Here is a 26411-nt window from a genome sequence, read left to right as displayed (position 1 = left end):
GTTGAATATCAAGCGTTTGACAAAAAGATAAGCATTCCTACTACTTGATTACCTTAGGTTTTAGTGGGTTTTGGGAAGATGATGTTCTTAAGGGTGGGTGCTTGTATGGTGCTCTTAATCTTTCTCTAGCTTAGCTTTAAAACTCCATGGATCCTAGATGGTTTGACAATAATGTAGTGTAGGTGAGAATGGTAGGTGGTGTTGGCCGTGGGCTATAAAGGAGGAGGGTAGGGTGGTGAGGTGGGTGGTAGGCTTGATGTGTAATACCCTAGGTGATGTGGTGGCATAGTATGGCTTCACCAACAAACAAGATATGTAATGATGGGGCTAGAATGGTTTTGGTAAACCATGGGATGGGGTGGTTGGTTTTGGGGTGAGGGGCATGTGATGGGTTGGTTAATTTGTGTGTTATCATGTGCACTCTCGTTCCGTTTATTTTACGTTTCGTGAATTCTAACTAATCAAACGACGTAATTATTTTATGGTACTTATATTTTAGGATCCGATATCAAATTCCTGACGACATGAGCAATAGAAACTAATTTTTGGAATTGGTTTGCGTCGGGTACTTACGGTGGTCCGCTACTGACTCTAATTCGTTTATTTTTCTAGTTTCGTGATTCGAACCTTCTAAAATTAAGTTTATATATTATCTCTAATATTCTAATATAAATTTTAATTTTTGAGGCCATTTAGACTCATTTAGGATTTTATCCGTTTCTAAGTCATCACCCGAGGTCATTTTGCGCAGTGTTCGCTACGCGACAAAATTAGAATTTTTCATACTTAATTAAATATAATATTCTATTTGTTATGATATTCTATTCACATTTTTTTTTATTTTTAAGTAAAAATAACTCTTTAAATTGGTATTGATTTGGACTAAAATAACAATATTTTATTTGTTATAATATTCTATTCACACAAACATAATTGTATTAGTCACGGTTTAGGCTAATTTTTAGCCGGGCGTCACATAAATCATAGTCATTGGATCATGTTAATTAATTGTTAAGATTTAAAATTACCAATAACCGACATAGTTTCCCAGAATTAATCTTTCATCATTATAACCGACATAGTTTCCTATAATTGTTCTTTCATCATAATTTGTAATGTCAGATGTCAAAACTTTGTGGGTTCTTACCATTTCTAGAAAACTCCTTATTCTTATTTGAACCATTTTGCTATATATATATATATATATATAGGATTGATTTCTTTTGAGAACCGCTTTGAGTTTTAAGAACTCGAAAGAACTCAACGTAATAATTTTTTTTTATTTTTTTACACATGTGTAATACGTAAGTGTAAGTAATTTACAAAAAATTACCGTAATTTTTTACATACCGAATCGACTTTTTACACATGTGTAACTAAAGTTTAAACTTGAGTAATTAACAAAAATACTTATTCTCTCTCCTGATTCATTTTTTAATCAAATTTGATCTCAGCCACATATTCTAACTCATTTAATTAAATGTGTGTTCCAAAATTGAGTTCTTAAAGTTCTTACAACTCATCAAGTTCTCAAAATATCCCTCCCCTATATATCTAATACTATATATAATAGATATAGGAGAGAGAAAAGTAAATGTTGAAATTTAAGAGTTGTACAAGTGTTTGTGTAACAATACAGAATTTTCAAAATTTATAAACCCAACCCATTTAGATGTTCGGGAAATTTGTCCGCATTTATCGAGTAAACTAACTATTATTAAAGTATTACTTAATTAATTATATATTACATAACTTTCACATTTTGACAATTTTGACCCAAACTTAAATTATTATCTTATTATGCTTCCATCCTCAAACCGTAGGGACCAAACGGCAATATGAATATTATTATATTATTATACCTTACCAGATCCAAATACCCGTTTACCCATCAATTGAATCCATATCCGTAACCCATTTAGCGAACCCGAATACCCAATCGTTAGCTTGCACCGCAATTCACGTCGTATACATGGAAATCAGATCAAAGGATTTGTTATTCTTGCCATATGTGACCTGCCGACAATCATAATCGTGCTCAATCAACCAATCTTGATTCGTATTTCCTAATATCCCAAGCCGAAACCCTAATTTAGGATTTCTATATAAACGAGCATGTTATATGCAATTGATGCATCCACTAGCACCCCCCAGCCGTCGCCAACCTTTACCCCACAATTAATTTGATTAACTCGATCTTTAAACTGCTCGTTCCCAACCTATTACGCCGACCCTAACCCAAACTCGTTATACATATAAACGTTCATATAAATTCAATTAAACCCGCAGTTAGCATGCTCACATCAGCGCCTAACATAGCCCCATGTTTGATTTGATTATCGAAAACTCGATATAGTTGTTCGTGTTCTTATTTTGGCCGTCGGGTTTGGTGCATTTTAAAACCTCAATTAATCAACGTTAAGGATTTGACCTTGCTTCATCTCGAGCGCGACGTTTATTCTCTTACCAATCTTACCGTATTTATTTAGCTTATCTGCTAAGGTGAGTAATCACTCCCCCTTTTTACTTATTTTAAATCTTTTGGGGACATATGTGTATCGTATCATATTTACGTATTATCTAGTACTCAAAACAGCAGCTGTTTAATCCTTGTGTGTATATCAGTTATTGCCTAACTTGCTATTTGCTTACTTGCTTTATTTGAATCGCATTCGGAGAGGTCCAACATATTCTCAGTCTAGTATGATCATACGACCGTCGTAGTGGCCGACATCCGACACATTTACATTGGTTTCACTGACACCTCACTTTTGGTAACCAATGCCCATTCGTATGGCAACGGTTTAGCCCTCTCTTTATGTTTTAATTGTTTGTGTATGTGCTATGGTTTAACTGTTTATCCCACGTCTTTCTTTAAACCCGGCACCTATTCGCGTCCTCTAAAAAATCACAGCCTATTTCTCCTTCTCTCTCTATTTTCCTCAGTTAACTCCTTTGATTCATTTCATCTAGGTTTGAAATCTCATAGCTAAAATCCCACTGTTACTTCTAACAACTCGATTTTAGGCTGAGTTCCCTGCTCCCAGATCATCACTCACAACTCTTTCATCCCAAATCTCGAAATCTTCTAATCTGAAATCCGTGGTACAATCGAACGTACAAGAGGCTGAGAGGTCTCGGTTTTCTAATCATTGAAACAAGGATGAATAGGTTCCGATTGGAGTTTCAAGGGTAAGTTTTTTAAGCGTATCTAGGTATACATCTCTAACGTATTCAATTAAATGTTACTTCTACTACTACTCTTGATTTATGTTAGTTTTGGGAACTAATATTGTGTCTAATAATGAATCAGCAATATATTGCACCACTAGAACGATGGTCATGCCGAAAGTGACGAATCTTGGCATCCGGTGAGTCTCTCACTTTTAATCTTGATTGTCATAACATTTATTTTAATATGCTTTTTAGTAGAAATATGTATATGAGAAGAGTTATTTACATAAGTTTAGATAAGGCTACAAGACCTTTAGGCGCCGATAGTAATTTGTGGTTGCAATTTCTTTTGTACATACTCATGGGTTGCAGCTATTGGTTCAGATAGAAATACTGCTTATCAAATTGGGTAGTGTTTTGAGTTTCTACTTGTTTGATATACTTATTGTTCTGTAACAATATAGAACTAGAAGTTCCTGATGTCTTTTAAACTCAAATTTGCACCAACCTGATACGTTTACCAGTTTGATGGATATTTTGTTTTTATTTGTAGATGGAGAGTAAGCTGGGTCGTAGTGCTGGCAGTCACGTTAAGTATTTTTTTACAGTATGTTTTGAGCTTCTAAGTTCATAGTCTGTTCTTCATTTACCTTTGAATCCCTAACAGGAAGGGCAACATAGTAATGCATATAGAAGTAATAACTTTTTATTTCAATAAATGTTTTCAGTTTTGCTTGTGAGGTTTATGATTGTTATTTGTTTGTGCAGAGTGAGTACCCTTTTGTTGAGGCTGAGTGAGATTACAAAGTTAAGTTGAGTCAGCAAAGCTTTACGAATCATATCAAGGTACAAAACTGTGAGGTTTACGATTGTTGTTTGTTTTTGTTCATATTCGACTAATAATTACTTTATATAACTCATGATAGATATAACTAAATGATAAACGAGCCGAATTCTAGATTTTGTAAGATAAACGAGCTTGTGCTCAACTCGAGCTTAAAATAAGCTTGTATAATAAACAAGTCAAAGATATTGACCTCCAGTAGGTTTGTGAGCCCAAGTGATCCAATATTTATGTAATTAATGTTAAATAATTTAAGTACATGTTTAGAGAATAATGATAATTATATATAAATTATGATAAATATTACCAAATGATAACAAGTTGAATAGGCTTTTGTAAGTTACACATCACTTACACGAGCTTGGGCTCAACTTGAGCCTAAAAATTAGCTTGTTCAGTAAATGAGTGAGCTTGAGTAAGCTCGTGTGCCTAAATGAATATGAGCTGGTACATTACATTGGTTCGTTTTGCAAACAAGTTAGAATCTGAGTTGGTACAGGACATTGGTTTCATAAATCATTTTTTATAATGATTCAGTATACAAACAAAGAGAGAAAGTTCATTGCATTGAGATTTTTTTTTTGATTTTCAAAACAATTAATATATGATGGGGAGGTATAAAATTAACCTCTTATTTTCTTTTCTTTAATTTCATAAATCATTTTTTATAATTTATCATTTACCATTATTATGACAACTCAGATTGTATAACATTATTATAACATATGAACGATGTAGATATAAACAAGTTATTGAAACCAAAGGACTTTTATATGGTCATTTTTATTAATATTATTTTTTGATTTTTATTGTAGTTTGAAAATGTGGTGTAGCTTTTACTGGAGCTGGAATCTAAGTCGGATTCAAAATTCATTATCTAAAGGTATCGGTGATAAACAAATACAAAAACTATTGTCTGAAATCAAACAATCATACGTTCATATACATCATAAACACATATACATATATATGCATGCACATATATGTAGTGCAGGTTAAAATGTCCGTGGCTCGCTTGAAGTTGGCTCATTTACAAACGAGCCGAGCCGGCTCAAGTTTTAAACACGCCGAGCTGGCTCAGGTTGTAAACGAGCTGAGCCTGTGCTAAGGAGAACAGCTTGGTTGGGACTCAAAATCCATTTACATGGTGTTGGTTTTATTTAAATATCTGGCTGAATCAGTTTTTGACGTTCATCTATTTTTTGTTATGTTTACTCCTTTACGTTCATGAACCGTTTGTTTATACTATACACATACGATCATAAACAAACGAACAAGTACATGTGTCGTTCGTGTTTATTCGCTTTGTTTTTTTATTGTTTGTTTTATTTTGTATATGTTGGTTTTAAAATACCCAAAAGGGTCAACGCATTTTGTTAAAAAAATGTCAAAATATTTTGGTGATAAATTATCAAACCACATTGGCCAACATTTTATTGAATAAGTATTGAAAAAATGTATGTATGTTTGTTTGACTTACATGACCTGGAAATGTTTGGCATGTTGCGCATTTTATCTTTAGTCCTTGTGTATTATGGTAAACAGACAACCATTTCACAAGGAGACCACAATTTCCGAATTGATTGACCTGCGACTTAACAATTACTTGGAGCGAGTGGTTATTAGTTTATAAGATCTTATTGATTACAGTCAATCACATTCATTGTAAGCATTACATAACTTGATCTTATATACATTATCTTTTGACTTATTTTAAAAAGTCATGCATTCTTAAATGAAACGTTATGATACTTTGGAGTCAGGCGTTCGTGATTTAGAGTAACTTTATGTGGAGATGAAGCCTGTTTCCTAACAGATGGATACTGAAGGAAACACAAGGAAGAAGGGGTTAGTTTGGTTTTTAAAAGTTCTAATATGCAGAGTTATTGTTATTTTCAAATTCAACTTTCTGATCCTTGAAGGTCATGTGGAAAATTATTTGGTTAAATATTAAGTTACATAATAGCCTTTAGACGTTGCAACTTATATAATTTATCTTAATATCATTTAAGTACTATACAGTATACACAATTGTGATAAATGATACTCTAATCGCAAAATCTCTTGGATAAGGACCAAAGTCACAAATCAAATATTAGAATTAAATTTCATAACTGGAACATGGTTACACTTTGGTCTAGGGATGAGCTCGGCACAGGTAGCGAAAATACTCGGTATGGTGTTGGTATCAAAGAAAAAAGTTCAAAAAATACAAGTACCGTACTAATCCCGAAACCTCAAAAGGTTGATACTGAAAGCATTGTATCTGCAACAAAGTGACTTTGTTTGTGATGTGGCCTTTTTAAAAAGGTTTTGGTTTCATTTGGTTTGTGTCAATTGCGAAAACGTTTTATTTTTTCTATTTTTAATCTCAAACGGGTCAATTGTGTTCCTCGTCTCCAGGCAATTGAATTGAAAGATAATTAAATTAACTTTTGTTGCACTAACCATTGGTCCTAAAATGTTATTTAGTACCCACTAATTATAATTTAGTTGACTTATATGGTGAAGTATGTATATGGTTTTGATAAATTATTTAAACTGAAGTAGATTGAATTGTATGAAACTTTTTTAGTTTGTGAAAGATTTGAAACTTACACATTTTAAATTCAAAATGAATTATAATTTTCATCAATGTATCGGAATGAAACTAGGTTAATTTGGGGATACGCAAATTGGGTTTGTATAAATGTGGAAAATAGGAAAATAGCATTTAGGTGTTGATTAGGTTTGTCCAAATCTTTTTGCTCATAGCTCTTATGACACTTTTATTTATTTGTTTTTACTATTGGTTGTACTAGATTGTAAAAGACGAGTGCTTTCAAAAGTTATTCTTTAATGAAAGATTTGGCAAGCTATATTTCGGGTCCAAAAAAATCTAAAGAGCCAAGAGAGCTTTTACCAACATCATACATGTAATTTCTTTTTCCACAAGCGGCGTTTAAGATCAGCTTGAAAGATATTGATTTAGTTGTATGATTTAGATTTTAAAAAAATGTTGTACAGTGATAAGTCGTATGTATTTTTATATAGAACGTTAATTTGGCGTTATTAAACTTGCATTTTGCTTTCTATACATCATATGAATGTCATATTACATGTCGTATTCAGATTCCGCCGCATCGCGCGGGTCTCCTGCTAGTGTGTGTATATATATATATATATATATGCTAAAGAGAACTTAAAACCTCTTAAAGAGTTATTTTTAATTAAAAATAAAAAAATATTAATAATTAAAATTTAAAAAAATATTTTCAAATTTCCGTTTATTCCATTTTTCTTATATTTTGTTACTCTTCATCGGAAAAAAAATAAGAATAAGAAAAAATATGTTGTTGTACACATACGTGTTACTGTTCGATATTATTGTATTACACATATGTAATGCTATGTATTTTTATGTTCAATAGTGTTTAATTGCATATATTCAATATTTATGTATCGTATATGTGTAGTAGTATTGTATTATATGCAAAAAACATACAAAAAAAAGTTGATGTAGTGCACATGCGCACTGGTGTTATATTAAACATGCGTACTAATTTGTATTCGATGTGTGCATTTGTCTTATATTCCATATATAGAATAGTGTATATCAAATATAAGCAATAGTGTTGTATTCTATATAGTACAACACTCTTGTGTATATACAATGCACATTATTATACATATACACTACACATATGAGGGTTTTTTTATTAGGAACAATATGAAAAAAACTCATAATTTTGTTTTTTTATTAAAATTAAAAAAAGTTTTTAGTGTTTTTTTTTCTCTTTACGATGATTTTCATTTTATCCCACTCCTACACACACATTTACATATATATATATATATATATATATATATATATATATAAAGGTGACTTGATTAAAATAAACTTAAAGCTTGGCTATTATTCTTTAATTTTTTTGAATTATATTTTTATAATATTAACTATCAACTTATCTTTTAAGAATTCATGTCATTGTAGCATAATTTAGAGATTTTGAACCTTTTATAGTGTTGATGATATGGATGTAACATTTATAGTCGTTGTAACCGTAACATTTATAAAAGTATTAATATGGTTAGAGAAAAAATGTTTGGATATTTCTATGATATAATATGGGAATATTGGATTTTAATAATCCCTATTAGATGATATTGGCCGATAATAATCCTTATTCGTTTTATCGTCACTGGCGGTCCCAAATTCAAAAAAGTTGGCCCCTAATGGGCCCCCATTAAAAATGACTTAACGGCGTTATAGTTTTTTTTCTGAATTTCAAACCAATGTTTTAGGGCTTTTGATCGTTAGGAGTATACGAGTCGATTGGTGTAAAACTTAGTTAGTAATAGTGCTTCAAAATGACGAAACAATGCTTCAATTCGGGTGTTTGAACTTACAGTTAACACAAATCGAGTCGTTTTGATCATTGTTTCGAGCTAAGTTTTACACCAATCAACTCGTATCTCCTAACGATTAAAAGCCCTAAAACATTGGTTTGAAATTCAGAAAAAACTATAACGCCGTTAAGTCATTTTTAACTGGGGACCATTGTGGGCCAACTTTTTTTAATTTATGACCGCCAGTGACGATAAAACGAATAGGGATTATTATCAGCTAATACCATTTAATAAAGATTATTAAAATCCAATATTCCTATAATATGACATGAGAAAAATTATTTAGGAATTGCAACGGTATACCCGATTTCCACATGAATGCTGAAACGTGAGAATATTGAGATAAGTATGAACTATGAAGCACTATTTTAGAAACAGTTATAACTTCAGTATCAGTGCGTGTTCTAAAGACATTCCTTTGTGAGCCCTACATGTGGCCTAATAATCCCAAAATAGTCTATGATAAAATCTAGCCATCTATATAATTATCTATCATGAGATCTTACATGTCGTTCTTAGGTTGTTCCCTTCATTTTCTAGAGTCACCAGATTGCTTAATTTCTAAATGAAGGTCTCTCATGCATTTAACCTGAATTGACGTGTATAAGTCTCACCAAACCTGGATAGTCTTTAAATGAGTTATAACATCTAATTTATTTGTGAAACTCTTTCATAATCAAAAATAATTTTTACAGGTCATGGGTCTCACCAAACCAAGATAACCCTTAAACGGGTTAAAATACCTTCTCATCTATTTATGAAATAACCTCTTAATTATTAATTATTAAAGAATAATTTCCACGGGTTATGGGTCTTACCATCCCTAATAGCCCTCAAATGGGTTATAAGATCTCATTTATTGGTAAACACTTTCATTAAAAAACTCTAATTTAATTTCTCTTTTACATGTTCTCTGTTGCTAGTCTATCATCTCCATCTCCATCGTCGGTTAACTTCCGATACTACCCATCATCGTCAACTACATCAACGTCTCAGTTAAAAAAAATCAACATGCTCGTGTTCGTTTATGTTTGTTTGTTAAAAATCTAAAAAACCACACATCTCATTGCAAAAACTCAAACATTAAAAAATATAATAACAAACTAATATATATGTATTAAATTAAAACAAAACTACGTTAGAAAATAAAATAAATCATAACGATTGAAATCAAAAACTTGAATAAACTATTAAACTAGTTAATAATAATATATGAAAATGCTTATGGTTCAACGAATCAAAGTTACAAAATTTAATAATTCAGATACAAGGTTTATAAAAAATTAATAAAATAAATAACAATACACGGATGCTTGTGATTCAAGCCACCACATTTACAAAATTCAATATTTCACATACAAAATCTGCAAAAAGTATAAATACAAAATCTGCAAAAGGTATAAAATATGAACACACGAAAGCCCATGATTCAACGTTGTTGAATACTCTTTAATCTTTTTCCATATCTATATCTGGATAATATAATAAATTCAAAACTTCAAACGATCATACATAAACCGAAACACCAAAATCTACACCCTAGCTAGTACCGAAGAATAAGTCGTCGGGAGCAAAGCGAACAATAATACTTGCGTTTGGTCTTGTAACACAACGGAAGGAAACACAATCTCCATTGGCTTTCAACGTCCATCGCCTTTATCAGCCCGCCGCAGTACGGACAACATCCTGGTGCCTGTTGTTGTCCGACAATCCTCTCATCCTCATCGCACACAAATACTAAACACATGTTGCTTTGTTTTGTCTGTCTAGAAGTTGACAACAATATTAAACGCCTAGGTAGTTAATTGTCTTCGCAAAACAAGTAACGATCAATGTGCAACTAGTATTTATATATAGGATGGAGATGTTTGATTGAGAGAGATGAATAGACGAGAATGTTCTACACTGTTGGGTGGGTCCACAAGCGAATTTTGGTTGTGATTTACAATATTCCACGTGTCATGTGGATTGTACATCAAAAGTTGTATGATGATTTGGATAGGTGGGTACGTGTCGGTAACGTGTTAATTTGTGAATATGTGTGTCGACTGGTAGGGTGTCACATTGTTTGATTTCGGTGTTTTTCCTTATCTATTTAATTAATGGGTCCTACTAGAGACACCACCTAAAATTAAAAACATCCACCCACTAAGCTGCAGATCGGTCAATCCGTCACACATTGGTGGGGTTTTTTAGAAAAATGTATTTTTTTTTGTCTTTTTGTTGTTTTTTTCATTATTTTAATTTTTTTTTCTTTTTGTTGTCTTTTCTTTTATTTCTTTTCTTTTGTTTGTTTATGATTTTGTATTAGTAATCTTTAAAAAATACTTTTAAATATTTTTCATTTTAAACCAAGTTTCGGATAAAAACGAGTAAACGTCAAACTTCTCATTTTAACGAGCTAGTCACTGTTCAAATCAACAAAAATATTTCCTAACATTTTTAATTTATGTTTCATTTTATATTATTTAAATTTTAAGTTTGTGATGTGTTGGAACCAAACTTGGTTTAATACCAAGATCGAGTGGATTTACATCCTCTTAAACCCGAGTTTGGGACTTTCATTAATAAAAATTCTCAAACTTGTTTAAGCTACTGGTTTTATTGAAGTAATTCATATATTTAAATAGTATTGTTTGACGAGTTTAAATAATACGAGGATATAAAATGAATTAAAAAAAATTAAATACTCATAAATACAAGTTTTTATTAATAAGAAAGTTCCGAATTACAGTCTCGAGTCGGGTAAACATAAACGAATACAAATACAAAAATCCGAGATGTCACGACGGTATAACGACGATGACGATGATGTTGGGGATAAGCCCACCACACGCAGATGAGACGACGGCGCGGGTGGTGCTGTAGTTTAGATTTGTTTTTGTGTTTTGTTTCTTTTTTTCGAACTCGTTATTTATTTAATATTATTATATAATTTTTGTTTTGTTTATTTTGTTTCGTTTCAATTTTAAAATTGTTGTTTCGCTGTAATTTTAAAACCGATAAATTGAAAACAAAAAAATATTGAAAATAAAAATTGGTTACACCGCACTAAGGAGTGGCTACAAATTAGGCAAATTGCAACACGTGTCACAGTTAGTATAAATTTTTAATAAACACTATATAAAATTATATAAATAGTTAATATTAAAAAACTTACCAACGTCGGGATCCTCTGAAATGACGAACCAAGCCCTTGCGAGGGCTATTTCCTCCTCTTCGGTCCATTGCTTGTATGGATCATGTTGAGCCATCGGCTCCCCCGGTTGGGTAGACCCGAACGCCGACATGAGGTTTTGGGGCATGAGGTAGTTGGCATACATGTTTAGGTTCGGGTCGGGAAAAGAAAACTGATAGTTTTGGTTCGGTTGGTTTTGGGTGTTCGGGTTCCATTACATGTTTACGTTCAGTTGGTTTTGCGAACCATGGAATTGACCGAAAGGAGGGAATGGGTGGTTCAGGTGGTTTCTAGGATTCATTTTTGTTGTATTTATGAAGAATTTGGTTGTGTGTAGTGTATGAAATGGATATGAGTTTGGAGAAGAAGAGGTATAGTATATGCATATATGTATATATTGTTTTAATTAATTTTGTTTTTTTTATAAATGATCGTTTGGGGCCCAACGGTCATATTTTAATATAATAATATTTAACGGCGACAAAAACCCCGCCCCCTATCGCCCCTAAAATCGCCAGGGGGGTGTTTGCGCTCCCTATCGCTTCTTTTCGCCCTATTTCTCCGCCCACTACATACGTCATAACACAAAAACAAAACTAACAAAATCAAGAAATAAAAATACAAAAAAGAGAACAAAAACAAAAACAAAAAACAATAAAATAATAAACGAAAGACAAAAAAAAGACAAAAAAACACATTTTTTCTAACGAAAAGTTCTACTTTTACTCGGTTTTACCTGAAACTTGGTTTAGAATGAAAAAATATTAAAAAATTATTTTTTATAAGATTAATAATATAAAAAGAAAAGAAATAAAAGAAAAGAAAAGACAACAAAAAGACAACAAATAATAAAATAATAAAAAAAGACAGCAAAATGACAAAAAGAAAAAACAAGTTTCCAAAACACCCAAACAATATGCGGCGGATTGGACGATCCGCGGCTTAGTGGGTGGGTGTTTAGGAAACACCCCATGATGTATCTAAAAAACCCCTTAATTAAATAATATAGATGTAAGTCATGTAACTGAAACTTAAACTACAGTAATAAATTATCAAGAGGTGACACCTCATACAAATCAAATGAATGTAGTCAGTTTTAGATTTTTGAGATCGATATTTTGGCATATTTAGATATTTGTATGTATTATAATAATTAATATTAATTAGTTTGTATGTATTACAATAGTTGATCATCTTTATCATTCTATAACTTTCTAAAACTTATATAACAACTAATGACAACAAGATATAACAAACCGTCAAGACAAATTATTAAACCCGGCCTACACGACCAACCCACTCAGCCAGGTTGGTTGGGTTTGTCATTGTTATAGGCTGATCGAATATGACTTCAAATTCGAAATTATCATACTAAAAACAAGGTTACTATTGTTATTCATTTAATGACTAACTCACAAACTCTATAATTACGTGTAAATCTAAACCTTCAATGTCCACTATGTGGGCGTATATGTACATATACGCCGTGTAAGTACGGGCGTATATGTACTTATACGCTCATATACATATACGAGATGTGTTAGTGTGTGTTTATATAGAGTTTGTTTATTTTGTTCATTTGTAACTTTGATTCTGATAATAAAATTTCTCTCTTCTTGTCATTGCTTTCTTCACATGTTATCGTTCTTTGAACGTTTACATGGTATCAGAGCATGGTTTCTAGTCCTGCTCTTTTTTTTTTCTCATCGATTTTATTCAGTTTTTCTCATATTCTTTGATCTTTTATGATCAATTCCTTTTGTTTCCATCCTAATTCTTTAGGATTTCATCATTTTTTCTTCTCTTTTCATTCTTTCTCAGTTTCAGTTTCACATACACCTAGTGATCATTTCTGCAAGGGTCAATACATTAAATTCAATCAAATTGGTCAAGATTCTAATCATGTCTATTCACAGATTCTGTCAACGTATAAGTGTTCCTGATAAACGTACTTGTTGCTTGATCAGCGTATAAGTTCTTCTAAGCCGTAAGTTCATCTTTGCAGCATAAGTTCTCCCGTGTAAGTCATTTTGACTTATACGTTGTTCTTGTTTGATTGTTTCTACGTATATGTCTTGTTTGACTTACACATCTGTATAAGTTTTTTTTGACTTATACGCCGTATATCTTTCTTATCCGCCGTATAAGTCTTTGTCCTTATAGACTTATATGCTCTTTGTGATCTATCGCTGATACAAACACTTTAGCTCTTCCAAACATGACCATTGATCCTTCAAACCCTCTTTATCTCCATCCATCAGATCATCCTGGTATGATTCTGGTCTCTATATTTTTCATGGAAACAGGTTTGGAGCTTGGAAGAGAGCTATGACCATTGCTCTCTCAGCTAATGTAACATTCGTTACTTTTCAAACCCGAAAACCCGACCCATTTTAAATTTTTTGTTTTGTTTCTATTTAAATATATATATATTTATAATATTATTAATTAATCTCAATTTTCGTTAATGTATTTTATGTGATCATTTCTATGCAATTATACATTTCACCACCCTTGTAGTATCACATACTCATTTAAAACATTCATAATCAAGATCAAATATTTATGTACATGTCCCATGCAATTTACTATAATTATTATTTAACTACAACTACTACTTTTATTATTTATAATTATTATTATTAATTTTATTATTATCATCATCTTTTCATATGTTACTTAACTAATAAAAACTAATGAATGTTTTAATTCAATAAAATTTATTAAAATAGTTAAACCTTTTGAATACCCTATTAAACAATTTTTAATTTGTGTTTTAATTATATTAAATATGATTAATTTTCATAATTTCTTTAACATAACAACTCTATATTTTCAATATAAAAGGAGGACAAATCCTCCATTATTTTCACACCTCAATCCATTCTTTTCTTAAGTTTAAAAGCACTAACAAGTAAGTTGTTACCATTTCAAGCATTTTATAGCTTTCGTTTTGATTTTATCTTGAATGTTCATACTTGTTCATAAGTTGTTCTTCATGATCATGTTACTTTTATCATAAAAATATTATATCTTGGTTTTAAGAATCATTATGATCATGGATATCCAAGATGAACACTTTGATTTTTTCTAAATCTTGGATCAAGCCTAGTTATTTTGCAAGAACAAACATGAATATATATTTATCTAAATCTTATGATTCGTTGATCGTCATAACTTATAAACTTTCTTTTAAATAAGATTATTTATAAAAATTTCTTTTATTTAAAATATTTTACAATAGATATAACATACTTCATATCTTTGAATTAATAATTGAGTAAATTAATTATTGTTTATTTTATTTCAACATAACTACTATTTATAATTTTCTTTAAAAGAATTCATGCAAAACATTTAAGTTAATTAATTAATTATGTTACTTGGAAACAAATGTTTAATCATAAATTGTTATTAATATTATTATTTAATCTTATATTAATAAGTTATAATTATTTGTCTACAACACATTCTTCAACTAATAAACATCAAATGATTTATATAAACTTTATTCATTTTTGTTAAACTCATTAAAAATCCCCAAGTCCCAATTTACCATAAGTTAATTAACTTTATAATTCCGGTAGCTAGTCCTTGATTTTTTCATCTTCGTTATTATTTATAGTTTCATGAGATTCAATTGCTTCATTTGTTAACTCGCTTTCGGTTATTATTTCAAGTTGTCTCCAATATCAAAGGTGAGTTTCTCACACCCTCTTTTTACCCTTTTACTATTTTGGGGGTAACATAAATATCCTTTCAAAATTCAATTTCGTTTATTTATTATTTACAAACTACAATTCGCATCATGGACTTGAGTATTTACTTGTTACTTGCTCAAATATTACGTGCATGGATTCTTCAATAAGTATGATCATACGCCCCCTTTGCACTCAGGACCATTGTTTCTAGTGGAAAAGGGAATCCGATCTGAGTACGTTGGTGCACAATCTCAACTGGAAAAGACCTTCATTTATTCTTTACACTCATGGACCATTGTTTCTAGTGTAAAGAACCCTTATGTGTTTTTCACAAGTTTTCATGGAATTGTATGGTTTTTATGTAGTATTTAAACTGTGTGAACTCACCAACTATTCAATTAGTTGACTTTATTTTATATATATGCTACAGGTACTTTCATTAGAGGATGAAATTAAGAGGATACTAGAAGTTAGGTTATCTAGATAATAAACAAGAAGATGTTTGTTTTGTTCATTTTCCCTTGTGTTTGTTCATTTGAAATAACTTGTGTACTTGATGCTTTGGAATGAATTAATGATAATATTGTCACTTAATAGTGTCACATGTGTTTTGGGAATCTGTACGTCACACTCAGGCGTTTCCGCTTTAGCCAGTGTGTTACAGCTAAGAATAAGCTTTGCTTCATTAATAATAATACTTTGGTCATGCCAAGTGATGAGCAACATATGGCTGTTTGAAAAAGATGAAACGATATGGTTATCTCGTGGATTCTCAATACTCTTACCTGAGATATAAGCAACAATGTGTTGTATGCTGAGACTGCCCAAGTTTTATGGAATGAGATTAATGCTTGTTATGGTTAAGCAAACGGGGCAAAATTTTATCAATTGCAAAATAATCTTTGTCAAATCACCTAAGAAAACAATGACATCCCTACTTATTTTGCAAAGATGAAGTCTAATTGGGATGAGTTAAATGCAACCAACACTCTATCTTCATGCACTTGTGGGGCAGCTCATGCGTTTGCTAAAAGAGACGGGGATCAAAGACTGATTCAATTTCTTGTTGGTTTTAATCCATCTTATGATACAATTAGAAGTAACATTCTTATGATGGAACCTTTGTCCTCCATCTACCGAGCCTATGGAATCTTAATACAAGATGACAAACAGAAAGAGATTCACACCACCACCACTGATTTCATTGCATCTTCTGCATCAATGAATGCACACAGTGGGGTTCCTTCTGTTGGAGGAACCGGAAAGAATCGTCGATCGTTGGCGTGTACACACTGCAAAAGGAATGGGCATTCGGTTAACAAGCGTTATAAGTTGATTGGTTTTCCCAAGAAATTTAAATTTACCAAAGGGAAAAGATCTGCTAACCTTGCTGAAGAACAAGGAGACAATATACAACAACAAGGGATTTCTCAGCAGTAGTATCATGATTTGATGATTATGTTGCAACAAACTAAAGTTCAACCTGTTGCTAATAATGCTTCTACCATCAATCAACAAAATTTTAAAGGTATAATGTCTTGCAATTTTGCAAAATCTAAATGGATCATTGACACTAGAGCCAATGATCATATGTGTCATGATCAAACTTTGTTCACACATATCTTTTCTCAAAACTCCTATTTTTATTAATCTTCCCTATGGGATATCTGTCTCAGTTCATCAATCTGGAATTGTTCCTTTAACAGAGAAAATTTCTTTGTCAAAAGTTCTTTTCGTTCCACATTTCAAAAATAATTTTCTTTTGGTATCTCGTTTATGTTCGGATAATGATGGTGTTATTCTTTTATCTAAACATATCTGTGTCTTGCAGGCCCCTTCTTTGAAGACGCCTCAGGTTCTTGACGATTTACTAAATGGTCTTTATCTTTTAGAGGCCACCAAGAAGTTATCTGTCAATTCCTTTCGTTCTAATAAATTTTGTAATCTTGTTATTACTGGTGATACTTGGCACAATCGCCTTGGTCATTTTCCAAGTTACAAGTTAAAGAAATTACATTTCATGGTTAGTATTTCTTTAACTAATCTTGATCAGTGTTCTATATGTCCAAAGGCAAGACAACACAAATTGCCTTTTCCAACAAGTGTTTATTCGACTACTAATATTTTTTGATTTAGTCCATATAGATGTTTGGGGACCATATCATACATCTACTTACAATGGTTTTTGATAGTTTTTAACCATTGTGGACGACTATAGTAGAACCTCTTGGACACATTTTCTTTCTACTAAAAGCAATGCTTTTCCAATTCTTCAATCCTTTATTGAAATAGTTCATACTCAATTTGGCACTGCTGTAAAATGTATTCGTTCTGATAATACTTTTGAACTAGGATATGGTAATACTCAGCGTGCTTATATTTTAAATAAAGGCATTATACATCAAACTACTTGTCGAGCTGTGCCTTAACAAAATGGTGTTGTTGAGAGGAAACATAAACATTTACTTAAGACTTCAAGGGCTCTTATGTTTCAGTCTAAGCTCCCAGTTGAATTTTGGGGTGATTGTGTTTTTACAGCAACTCATTTAATCGATCGCTTCCCTACTGAAATTTTGAATAATAAAACTCCTTATGAAGTTTTAACAGGGAAGTCTCCATCCTATGAGCACATGAAATCTTTTGGTTGCCTTGCCTATGCTTCAACTTTGTTTCATGGGTGGGATAAATTTTCACCTCGTGCCGTGCCTTGTGTTTTTCAGGGATATCCTTTCGGTAAAAAGGCTTATCGTTTATTCGATCTTGATGCCAACAAGGTTATCATCTCAAGAGATGTTGTTTTCTTTGAGGTTTTGTTTCCTTCAATCACCAAATCCAAAGACAATTTCTTATTTCCTTCTATTGACCTCATTAATCAAAATTTTGAGGAACCTACTCCTTCCGTTGTTCCTTCTCTTTCGGCTGTTCATATTTTTTCGGAAACTCTTCGAAGATCTTTAAGATCTTCGATTCAACCTTCATATCTGAATGATTATGTTTGCGATCATTATGATTCTTCAAGTTTACACAAAGTCACTAATTCTTGTTCTCCTTCTACCTTATTTTTTGATTCTAATATTCTTCCGTCTAGCAAATCTTTCACTACGGTGATATCCGGTTTATGAGAGCCTACTTCTTACAAAGAGGCTGCTATTATTCTTGAATGGCAGGATGCCATGAAAACTGAATTTTAGGCTCTTGAGAACACTAATATCTGGTCTGTGGTTGACCTTCCTCCTGGCAAAATGACCATAAAATGTAAATAGGTTTTAAACTCAAACACAAAGCTGATGGCTCTGTTGAACGGTGTAAAGCACGGTTGGTTGTCCGGGGTGATACTCAAACTGAAGGCATTGATTGTAACGAGACATTTTCTCCTGTCGTCAAGATGTATCACACGCTAACCTACGATGGAAATGCCGGGACGTGTGCTGATTGCTCACAGCTCTCCAGGTACTATCTCCTGTCGTCAAGATGTATCACACACCAACCCTATCATGCAAATTGATAAATGACTATATCTATTTAATTTATTTAAATAGAACAATCAGTGTTAAGTACATCAAGTATAAAGAAATTACAACAATGATCAATTAAGTTTTTATCCTAAATGGGCATCTCTACGTGATCTTCATCTTGCTAAACAACTAACCTGATAACCTGCAAATGCGTATAAAATATATTTTTGTCAACACCACATGTTGAGTGAGTAAAACACCAGTTTAAGACACAACAGTAATAATTTATAATAAATAAAGAAAGATGCAAACTGGTCATGTGAGAATAATCAGTTAAACCATAGCATATAAACAATCAACCAAACCATAAAGAAATGGCTAAACCTTTGTCATGCCAATGGGCATTGGTTACCAAGAATGAGATGTCAATGAAACCATTGTCAGTGCGTCGGACGACGGCTACTACGACGGTCGTATGATCATACTATAATGTGAATATGTTGGACCTCTCCGAAATGTATTCAAATAAAGCAAGTAAGCAAATAGTAAGTTAGACATAAACTGATATACACACAAGGATTTAACAGTTGCGGTTTTGAATACAACATAATAGATAAATACTGTAAATACGCATATGTACCCAAAATGATTTAAAATAAGTAAAAAAGGGGAGTAATTACTCACCTGATCGGACGAACGAAATATAAGTGATGATGTCAGAGAGATGAACTCTTCGGGATATACCGTCAAGGATAACTAATTAAATAATATAATAATAAATTAATTACAAATGATATAACATACTTTAATGAATTAAGAATTTGATGGGGTTGAGTTAGGTTTGTGATTAGAATTGTTATTGTTTGAACGGTGTGTTTCTATTATTATTATTTATCAAAATCACCTTTTACACTAAATAAAATACACATACAACTAGAACATGTATTATATATATATATTATAGAATCTTTAACGAAAATTGATTTATTACAAATGGAAAATATATAACATGTTTATTAATAATTTATTACTCTTTTTATTTAATAACAAATACATAAATATTATATATATATATATATATATATATAAGGGTTAAAATAAAAATACATAGTTTTGTAGGAAGAGTAGGAAGAACATAAAATTTAGAGTTGGAAAACAATGTAGCCTAAATCCTTGATCCTAGGAAACTATTTGCTATTTTGAAAACTACCAATATCAACCACTAGATCCTATATCTAAGGGCCTAAATTTATTCTTACTCTTCATAGAAAATTATTTATTTTTATTATAAACATTGATTCAATTGGCATTGACATAATAGGAATATTTCTTCTATTAGGGAGGATTCCCCGAATACCTGAAATAGAGATGATAATAGAAAATGTGAAATATTTGACAGGATCCGTTTCGGGAACGTAGAATGTAAGAGAAATTCAAATGTTAGAACTCCAGAACCTACATTAGAAAACATAGTTGATTAAATCGAGGATATTTACAATCTCCTCCCATAACCAACAAAGAGTTCCTTTGCCTTGTAAGTCATAAACCTGCTAGGGTCACTCGAAGCTCCTCTGTCGCGCCCTAGCCGAGCGGTCATCGCCTGCACAAGCAAGCAAGTTAGCTCCATCATTCCATTATTGTGCCGGCAGGCCTGGGCGAGTGGGGTAGGCTTAGATTAGAGGGAGGGGGGACTGCGAACGTCCGCCCCATGAAGCGCCGGGGAACCGTGCATTCCTCTCGGGCTAGGCTCTCGCGTGTCCAGGGTCCGATCATATGGTTTGTATTATTTAAGAACTCAAAAAAGGTTAAGAATTCTTAGAAACTCTAAACTACCAAACATTTTTTTAACTTTTTTTTATACATTAACATTATTTAAGAGTAGCTTTATCATATTTTATATAAATTTTTTTATTACATATATTAATCACAAGTTTACATATGTTTAAAGTTTAAGTACTAACAAATTAACATCGGTGTAAAACAAAACATATATATGTATAAAAACTTATTTTCAAAATTAGAATCGTAAATATAGATATAAAAAACTAATAAAGCTACACTCAAATAACATTAACATATAAAATTTTTTATAAAAAATATTAGTTTTCAAGGGTTCCTTCAAGTTTTTAAATAATTTAACAGTTTTGAAATGATACTTATCCTATATATGTATATATATATATGAAAAGTTTATTATTGTGTTTTACTAAGATATAATTATAATACATACGTACATATATATACCTAAACAAAAACTTCTATTGAGATTTATGGACAAGAAAACGTAACATAGTGATACCGGTTTAACAAAATAATATTTGCTTTTATTTTATATTTAACTAGTTTTTATACCCATGTATTACACGGGATTTATCAAATGATAAAAATAAATAAGTTCCTTATTTCAGTTGAAATATTTATGAATTAATTTTATGTACAAAGTAAAACTTATGAATTGTATATTTTCTTTTCAGTTCACGACTTATGAAATGTATATTTTTCATATTTCACGTGTACTACACATGATAGAAAATATGAACTTAATTAATTTCTCGTGTAATAATATTTAAAAGATAATAATTAATGTGTATAGACAATAATCTAGATCATAATGTTATTAAACAATATAAATGCATACATAAAAACATATATTTTCTACAATGCTGAAAAACAACCACCAACCTAAAGGGTTAAGTAAATGAGAGGAAAAAAAACTATTTTATCCCTAATGGAAAAAAACAAAAAAAAGTTTAGAAAAAGTACTAAAATAGCATGATTTTGGAAACGTTAAATGTTTATTTGCATGAAATTTATAAAAGGTACTAAAGTTGCATAGTTGGTCAAACCCCGGGTATGAAAAGGCACTTAACTAAATGATGAATAAAATTCACACTATGTTATAACCCAATTGACAAAATGATTTTGACCAATGACCCATGGATATCTAGAATGAATGAGATGAGAGATTAGGAATTAAGAGAAATGTAGGCTTGACACCTAGGATTCAACATTTTCTTTTATTAGTATTTTAAGATATGAATTTATAAACCATTTAAATCCTTAAAACCATTAACAAAAATTAAATAACTCAACTGCTGCTCCAGAGATTGGAACCCGCGCAAAAGCCAGTTCCCAAGTTCTAACCAAGGTTGCCACTGCCATTAGGGCAGGGGTCTCACATATAAGTTAATTGAAAATGCTAACTTATATTTTGGTTATGATGTTCATCCCAATTCAAACCAAAACCCTAAATTTATCAATTGATCAATTCGTTGTTTGTTTGGTTAATTAACCGTAGGGCTTTGATAATACGAATTAAAATGACCACAATGGTATATTTTATTACAGAGACTGATATGCAGTTAATTTGATCTAGTTCAGGCCGGTATAAACACGAACAGGAACAGACAGTTGCAAGCTTCGTTGATGTAATTATTGTTAGGGCTTCAGTAGGCGATGTGGTGAAGGTCGTGCACGAAAGATTAATTGTATTATGAATCACGTTATGATATAGATTGAAGAACAAGGTATGTCGGCTAGTATATTAAGCATTACAGATCCGTTTGATCGTTGTTTCCTAATTAACTTCGTCGGTGATTTCGTTTTATACATATAATTGATTTTGTACAATCAATTTCAGTTATAACGAGAAGATTAAGGATCAAGAAAACCATCGGGTTACGGATATAGGCATAAAACGGGTATGGATCTTGGATATTGGGTTGGGTTAAAGGGTTATAATATATTATATACATACTTTGCACTTTCAATCCCTAAAGAAAGTTATATGGAACATATTTGAATAAAATCCAAGTTTATGGTTAAGTTTGTCATAAGTTGAAAGTAATATATACATACTAATTAAATATAATTACAAAAATAAATAAAATAATATTATCTCGAATAACGTGGAGTTTTATTGATTAAAATTTCCAAAAAAATGGAAACGGGTCGGGTAAACGGATAAAAATACTAAACGGAAAAACCGAGTTGTTACAAGATGACTACCATTCTTGGTCTGATTATAGTTGCTACTAAAAGAGATTGCCCTCTTGTTCAACTTGCGTCAACAATGCTTTTCTTCATGGTGATTTGGATGTGGAGATTTATATGTCCCCACCACCTGGAAGCAGCTTCCACATAAACAGGTTCTTAAACTTCAAAAGTCCTTTTATGGTTTGAAACAAGCTTCTCGTCGGTGGTAAGGGAAGTTATCTTCTGTGACACTCGTCAATTTCAAGTTAACTCCGTTAATCCGAACTCCGTAAATTCAAACTTAAGATCACACGAACTGTAATGCATATTTCATTATATTTAAACTAGGGTTTAAATGACGCATGACAATCATTAAACAAGTAGTCTTTCGGAATTTCACCGAAACACACACGAGTCGACTCAAACCGTTGGTGAACAAACAATAAATATTATAAACAAGTAATTGATAATTATGTGTTACGTTTATGTGTTATTTGGTTCTTACATGTATAACATTAATTCATGGAGAAAATAAGCTAGTTATGCTAGAACTATACAAAATAGAAGTTGAGGGTGCTAGTTGTAACTTGTAATTTATTTAATCACTATATAAACAACTTTAAAAATAAACCCTAACCCTTTCCCTCCCTCCCTCTCCCCCTTGCGACGGAGCCACCCACACACCCCTCTTCTCTCCTTGTTCGACCAAAACACACAACACACACATATACAATCATCTTTGCAAGCTTATTGAAGAATCTAAGGTGCTAACTAGGTAATAAACACCCTCTCTAGCCTATTCTATTGATTTAATTGCATCCTTGAACAAGTTAATCAAAACCCTAGATCTAAAAATTGATGATTATTGATATGCTAGGGTTGTATGCATGATTTCTAGTTCATAGGTTATTTGTTAGTTGAGTTTTTGATGAAAACTTATGCTGGATAGATTCTTAATTTCATATTGAAACGACTGTAACTCGATGTTAATATTGTGTTTGGAAGTGATTATTGACTCTATGATGTGGTAGGTCGAGTCTAGTTTCTAAAAAGTCTGAATTTGTAATTTTTGGACGTGTAAAAGTTAATTTAAATTATTTTACAAATCTATTGTGCAAGTCTTATTCGGGAAGCCTACTGGTAGGCTGTTTTGCGATTAAGATATCTCATAAACGACAAGACCCATGGGGTTGATTCCACTTCTGGCAGTTAATATTCTGAATTAGAAATCTAACCCAACTGGTTTTGCATTAATTAGATTTTCCATGTAACGGGAATAACAAATAAAATTCTGTTGCGCATGATAATGACTTCTGTGTGTTTACTGAGTTGTTTTGATCATTGTGAGAAAACCGTATGTGATAAAATTATAATAAAAATATTTTTAGAAACCTAACTCACGTTTTCCTCTGTTATGATTTTTGGTGAATTATTTGATATGTTATGATTTATTAAATAGAGTAATCTTGTCGAGTAAAAATCTGCCTCGATAAATTAGCTGCTGAACTATTTGAATTAACATGAAAAGTGTATTGTTGATCGATGTTTGCTATGTGTATGACTTAATTGTCCTTGTGGGAGTTAGTTTACTAGTAATTTACAATTTTAACACTTGACACAATATTTGTTCACGCATGTAGCTTATCACCAACGTTTTTGTTGAGTCGCACTTATTTCTCAAACGAAACACGAAACGTATCTCATGCATAAGTTTTATGTGTCGAGTCTAGGGACTCACTCGTAGTATAAATACTTAGAAAATCTCAATTTTGTTTTAGAGCACCAGTGAGGATTTTCTGTGACGCACACCTCTCTCGGATCCTTTTTGTTATCTTCGCAAACAGTGAGTTTCATGGCCCCTTATTCTCTTTTAAACGCTTTTATTTGGGGGAGATAACATACTCCAACAACGTAGATTTTGTTAGTTACTATATATCACTTGTAAGGCTAAGTGGCAAACAAACCAACCAAAGTCCTTCATAACATCGAACCGGTTAATATTTGGATAATAGCGAGTCACTGTTGAGTAGTACTACTGGGTTTGACAAACCCCACCCAACTCTAAACTCGACTGTAGGTCGAGTGGGTGTAATCTTGGCTAACACATTACCATGGTCGTGGTTGACATGGTGGCAAGGCAATTGATAAACAGTCATTCTCTGAACACCATTGTTTTAAAAACTTCTTTTAATTTATATCTTGATGACTTGGGTTTTTAAGTCGTCCTGTGTGGCGCAACTTTTTGGTTTACAATTTACGCTTCCTCATTCCATTTAAGACTTGATGTCTTGTTGGTTTTGAAAACTTTATTCATGGTGTTTGATTATAACTAATGATTCCGATCTTGTTATTCACACCCTCTGACAGTAAAACTCCGTTAGTGGATTTTGAGGGTGTGACAGATTGGTATCAGAGCCATTGGTTATAGCGAACTAGAATTGCATTCATACTAGACTATAACCGCAACGACCCATTAGTTATGATCTTACGCACTGCATATAAGTATATATATATATATGATATATATTTAGTTATTCATTTCCTTTATCTCTTTACCTCATTCACTCATAAGCGCGTAACCCATACACGACTTATCCTGTAAGGATGTCAACGCCATCATCATCATCATCCGACCCGGTGTTCCACGCCCCAGGAAAGGAACCGCAGCTACCCAACTCATCACCACCCCGAGTAGTCCCAGCACTAGCAGCCCCCGCACCGAAAAGGCATCGCCCATCTGGAGACATGTACGACGACAACGGTAACTGGAGTTGGTACCCAAGTTTGATCGAGCTGTTGGTTTACCGTGAACAAGTTCCACCACCTCTCCCGGGCTGTCCTACATCCTTCAACACGCTACCACCTATAACCCTTCCAATGGAGCGCGCTTTCGCAACTCTCGCTTCCTGTTTAGAGCGTGAAGTTGACATTATGCGCTCAACGAGAGCGAAGGTTACTGAATTGAAAGGGGATGGAGCTGATGCTTGGAAGAGAATTTCCTACCTGTTTGAAGCCATGAAAGAAGTTCAGAATGCTCATGTTCAGTTAATGAAGCTAGTGACCAAGATGCAATCAGAGATGATAGACTTGCAGGAAGACGTTTGGAATGCAAGAGGCCATGCAGCAGTAGCTCTAGCTCGTTGCGTGACACTAGAGGCATAAATTGCTCCAAACGCAGAAGAGCCGGAGGCCAAGCCGGAGCCTGTACTTTCAAGAGTTACCTGGACTGTAAGCCCAATTCGTTTAAGGGCACTGAGGGAGCCATAGGTTTCCTGCGTTGGGCCGAGAAAGCGGAGTCAGCCTTTGAGATGTGCAACTGTCCACCAGCCAGCAGGGTCAAGTTTGCTGCTGGAACATTGCAAGATTCAGCCCTTACTTGGTGGAATTCCAATGTGCAAATACTTGGATTGGAGTTGGCGAATGCTATGAATTGGGAGGAATTCAAGAACATGATGCGAAAAGAGTATTGTCCTCGAGAGGAAATCTCAAAGTTGGAGTCAGAATTTTGGGCGTTGAAGACGGTGGGCACTGAGATTGAAGCCTACACCACCCATTCCCACGAGTTGGCAGTGATGTGCCGGCGGATGGTAGATCCACCAAGTAAGAGAATCGAGATGTATATTGATGGTTTGGTACCCCAGATTCAGGGTATGGTGACGTCTTCGAAACCAACCACTATTCAGCAAGCGATCCAA

General features: G+C 32.6%; 1 protein-coding gene across 1 annotated transcript; it reads right to left on the bottom strand.

Annotated features, from left to right (window-relative positions):
- Positions 1–9950: 9950 nt before the first annotated feature.
- Positions 9951–10246, bottom strand: LOC143635144 (uncharacterized). Its single transcript, XM_077103030.1, has one exon. It carries the CDS (start codon positions 10152–10154, stop codon positions 9951–9953), a length of 204 nt encoding a protein of 67 aa, XP_076959145.1. The 5' UTR covers positions 10155–10246.
- Positions 10247–26411: the final 16165 nt, after the last annotated feature.

Source organism: Bidens hawaiensis, unplaced genomic scaffold, assembly GCF_021521415.1.
Source record: "Bidens hawaiensis isolate Kalapana, Puna unplaced genomic scaffold, B.hawaiensis_p1.1 tig00007412_1, whole genome shotgun sequence".
Classification (NCBI taxonomy): domain Eukaryota; kingdom Viridiplantae; phylum Streptophyta; class Magnoliopsida; order Asterales; family Asteraceae; genus Bidens; species Bidens hawaiensis.
The sequence above is the reverse complement of the archived record's forward strand: the minus strand, read 5'-3'. Positions and strand labels throughout refer to the sequence as shown.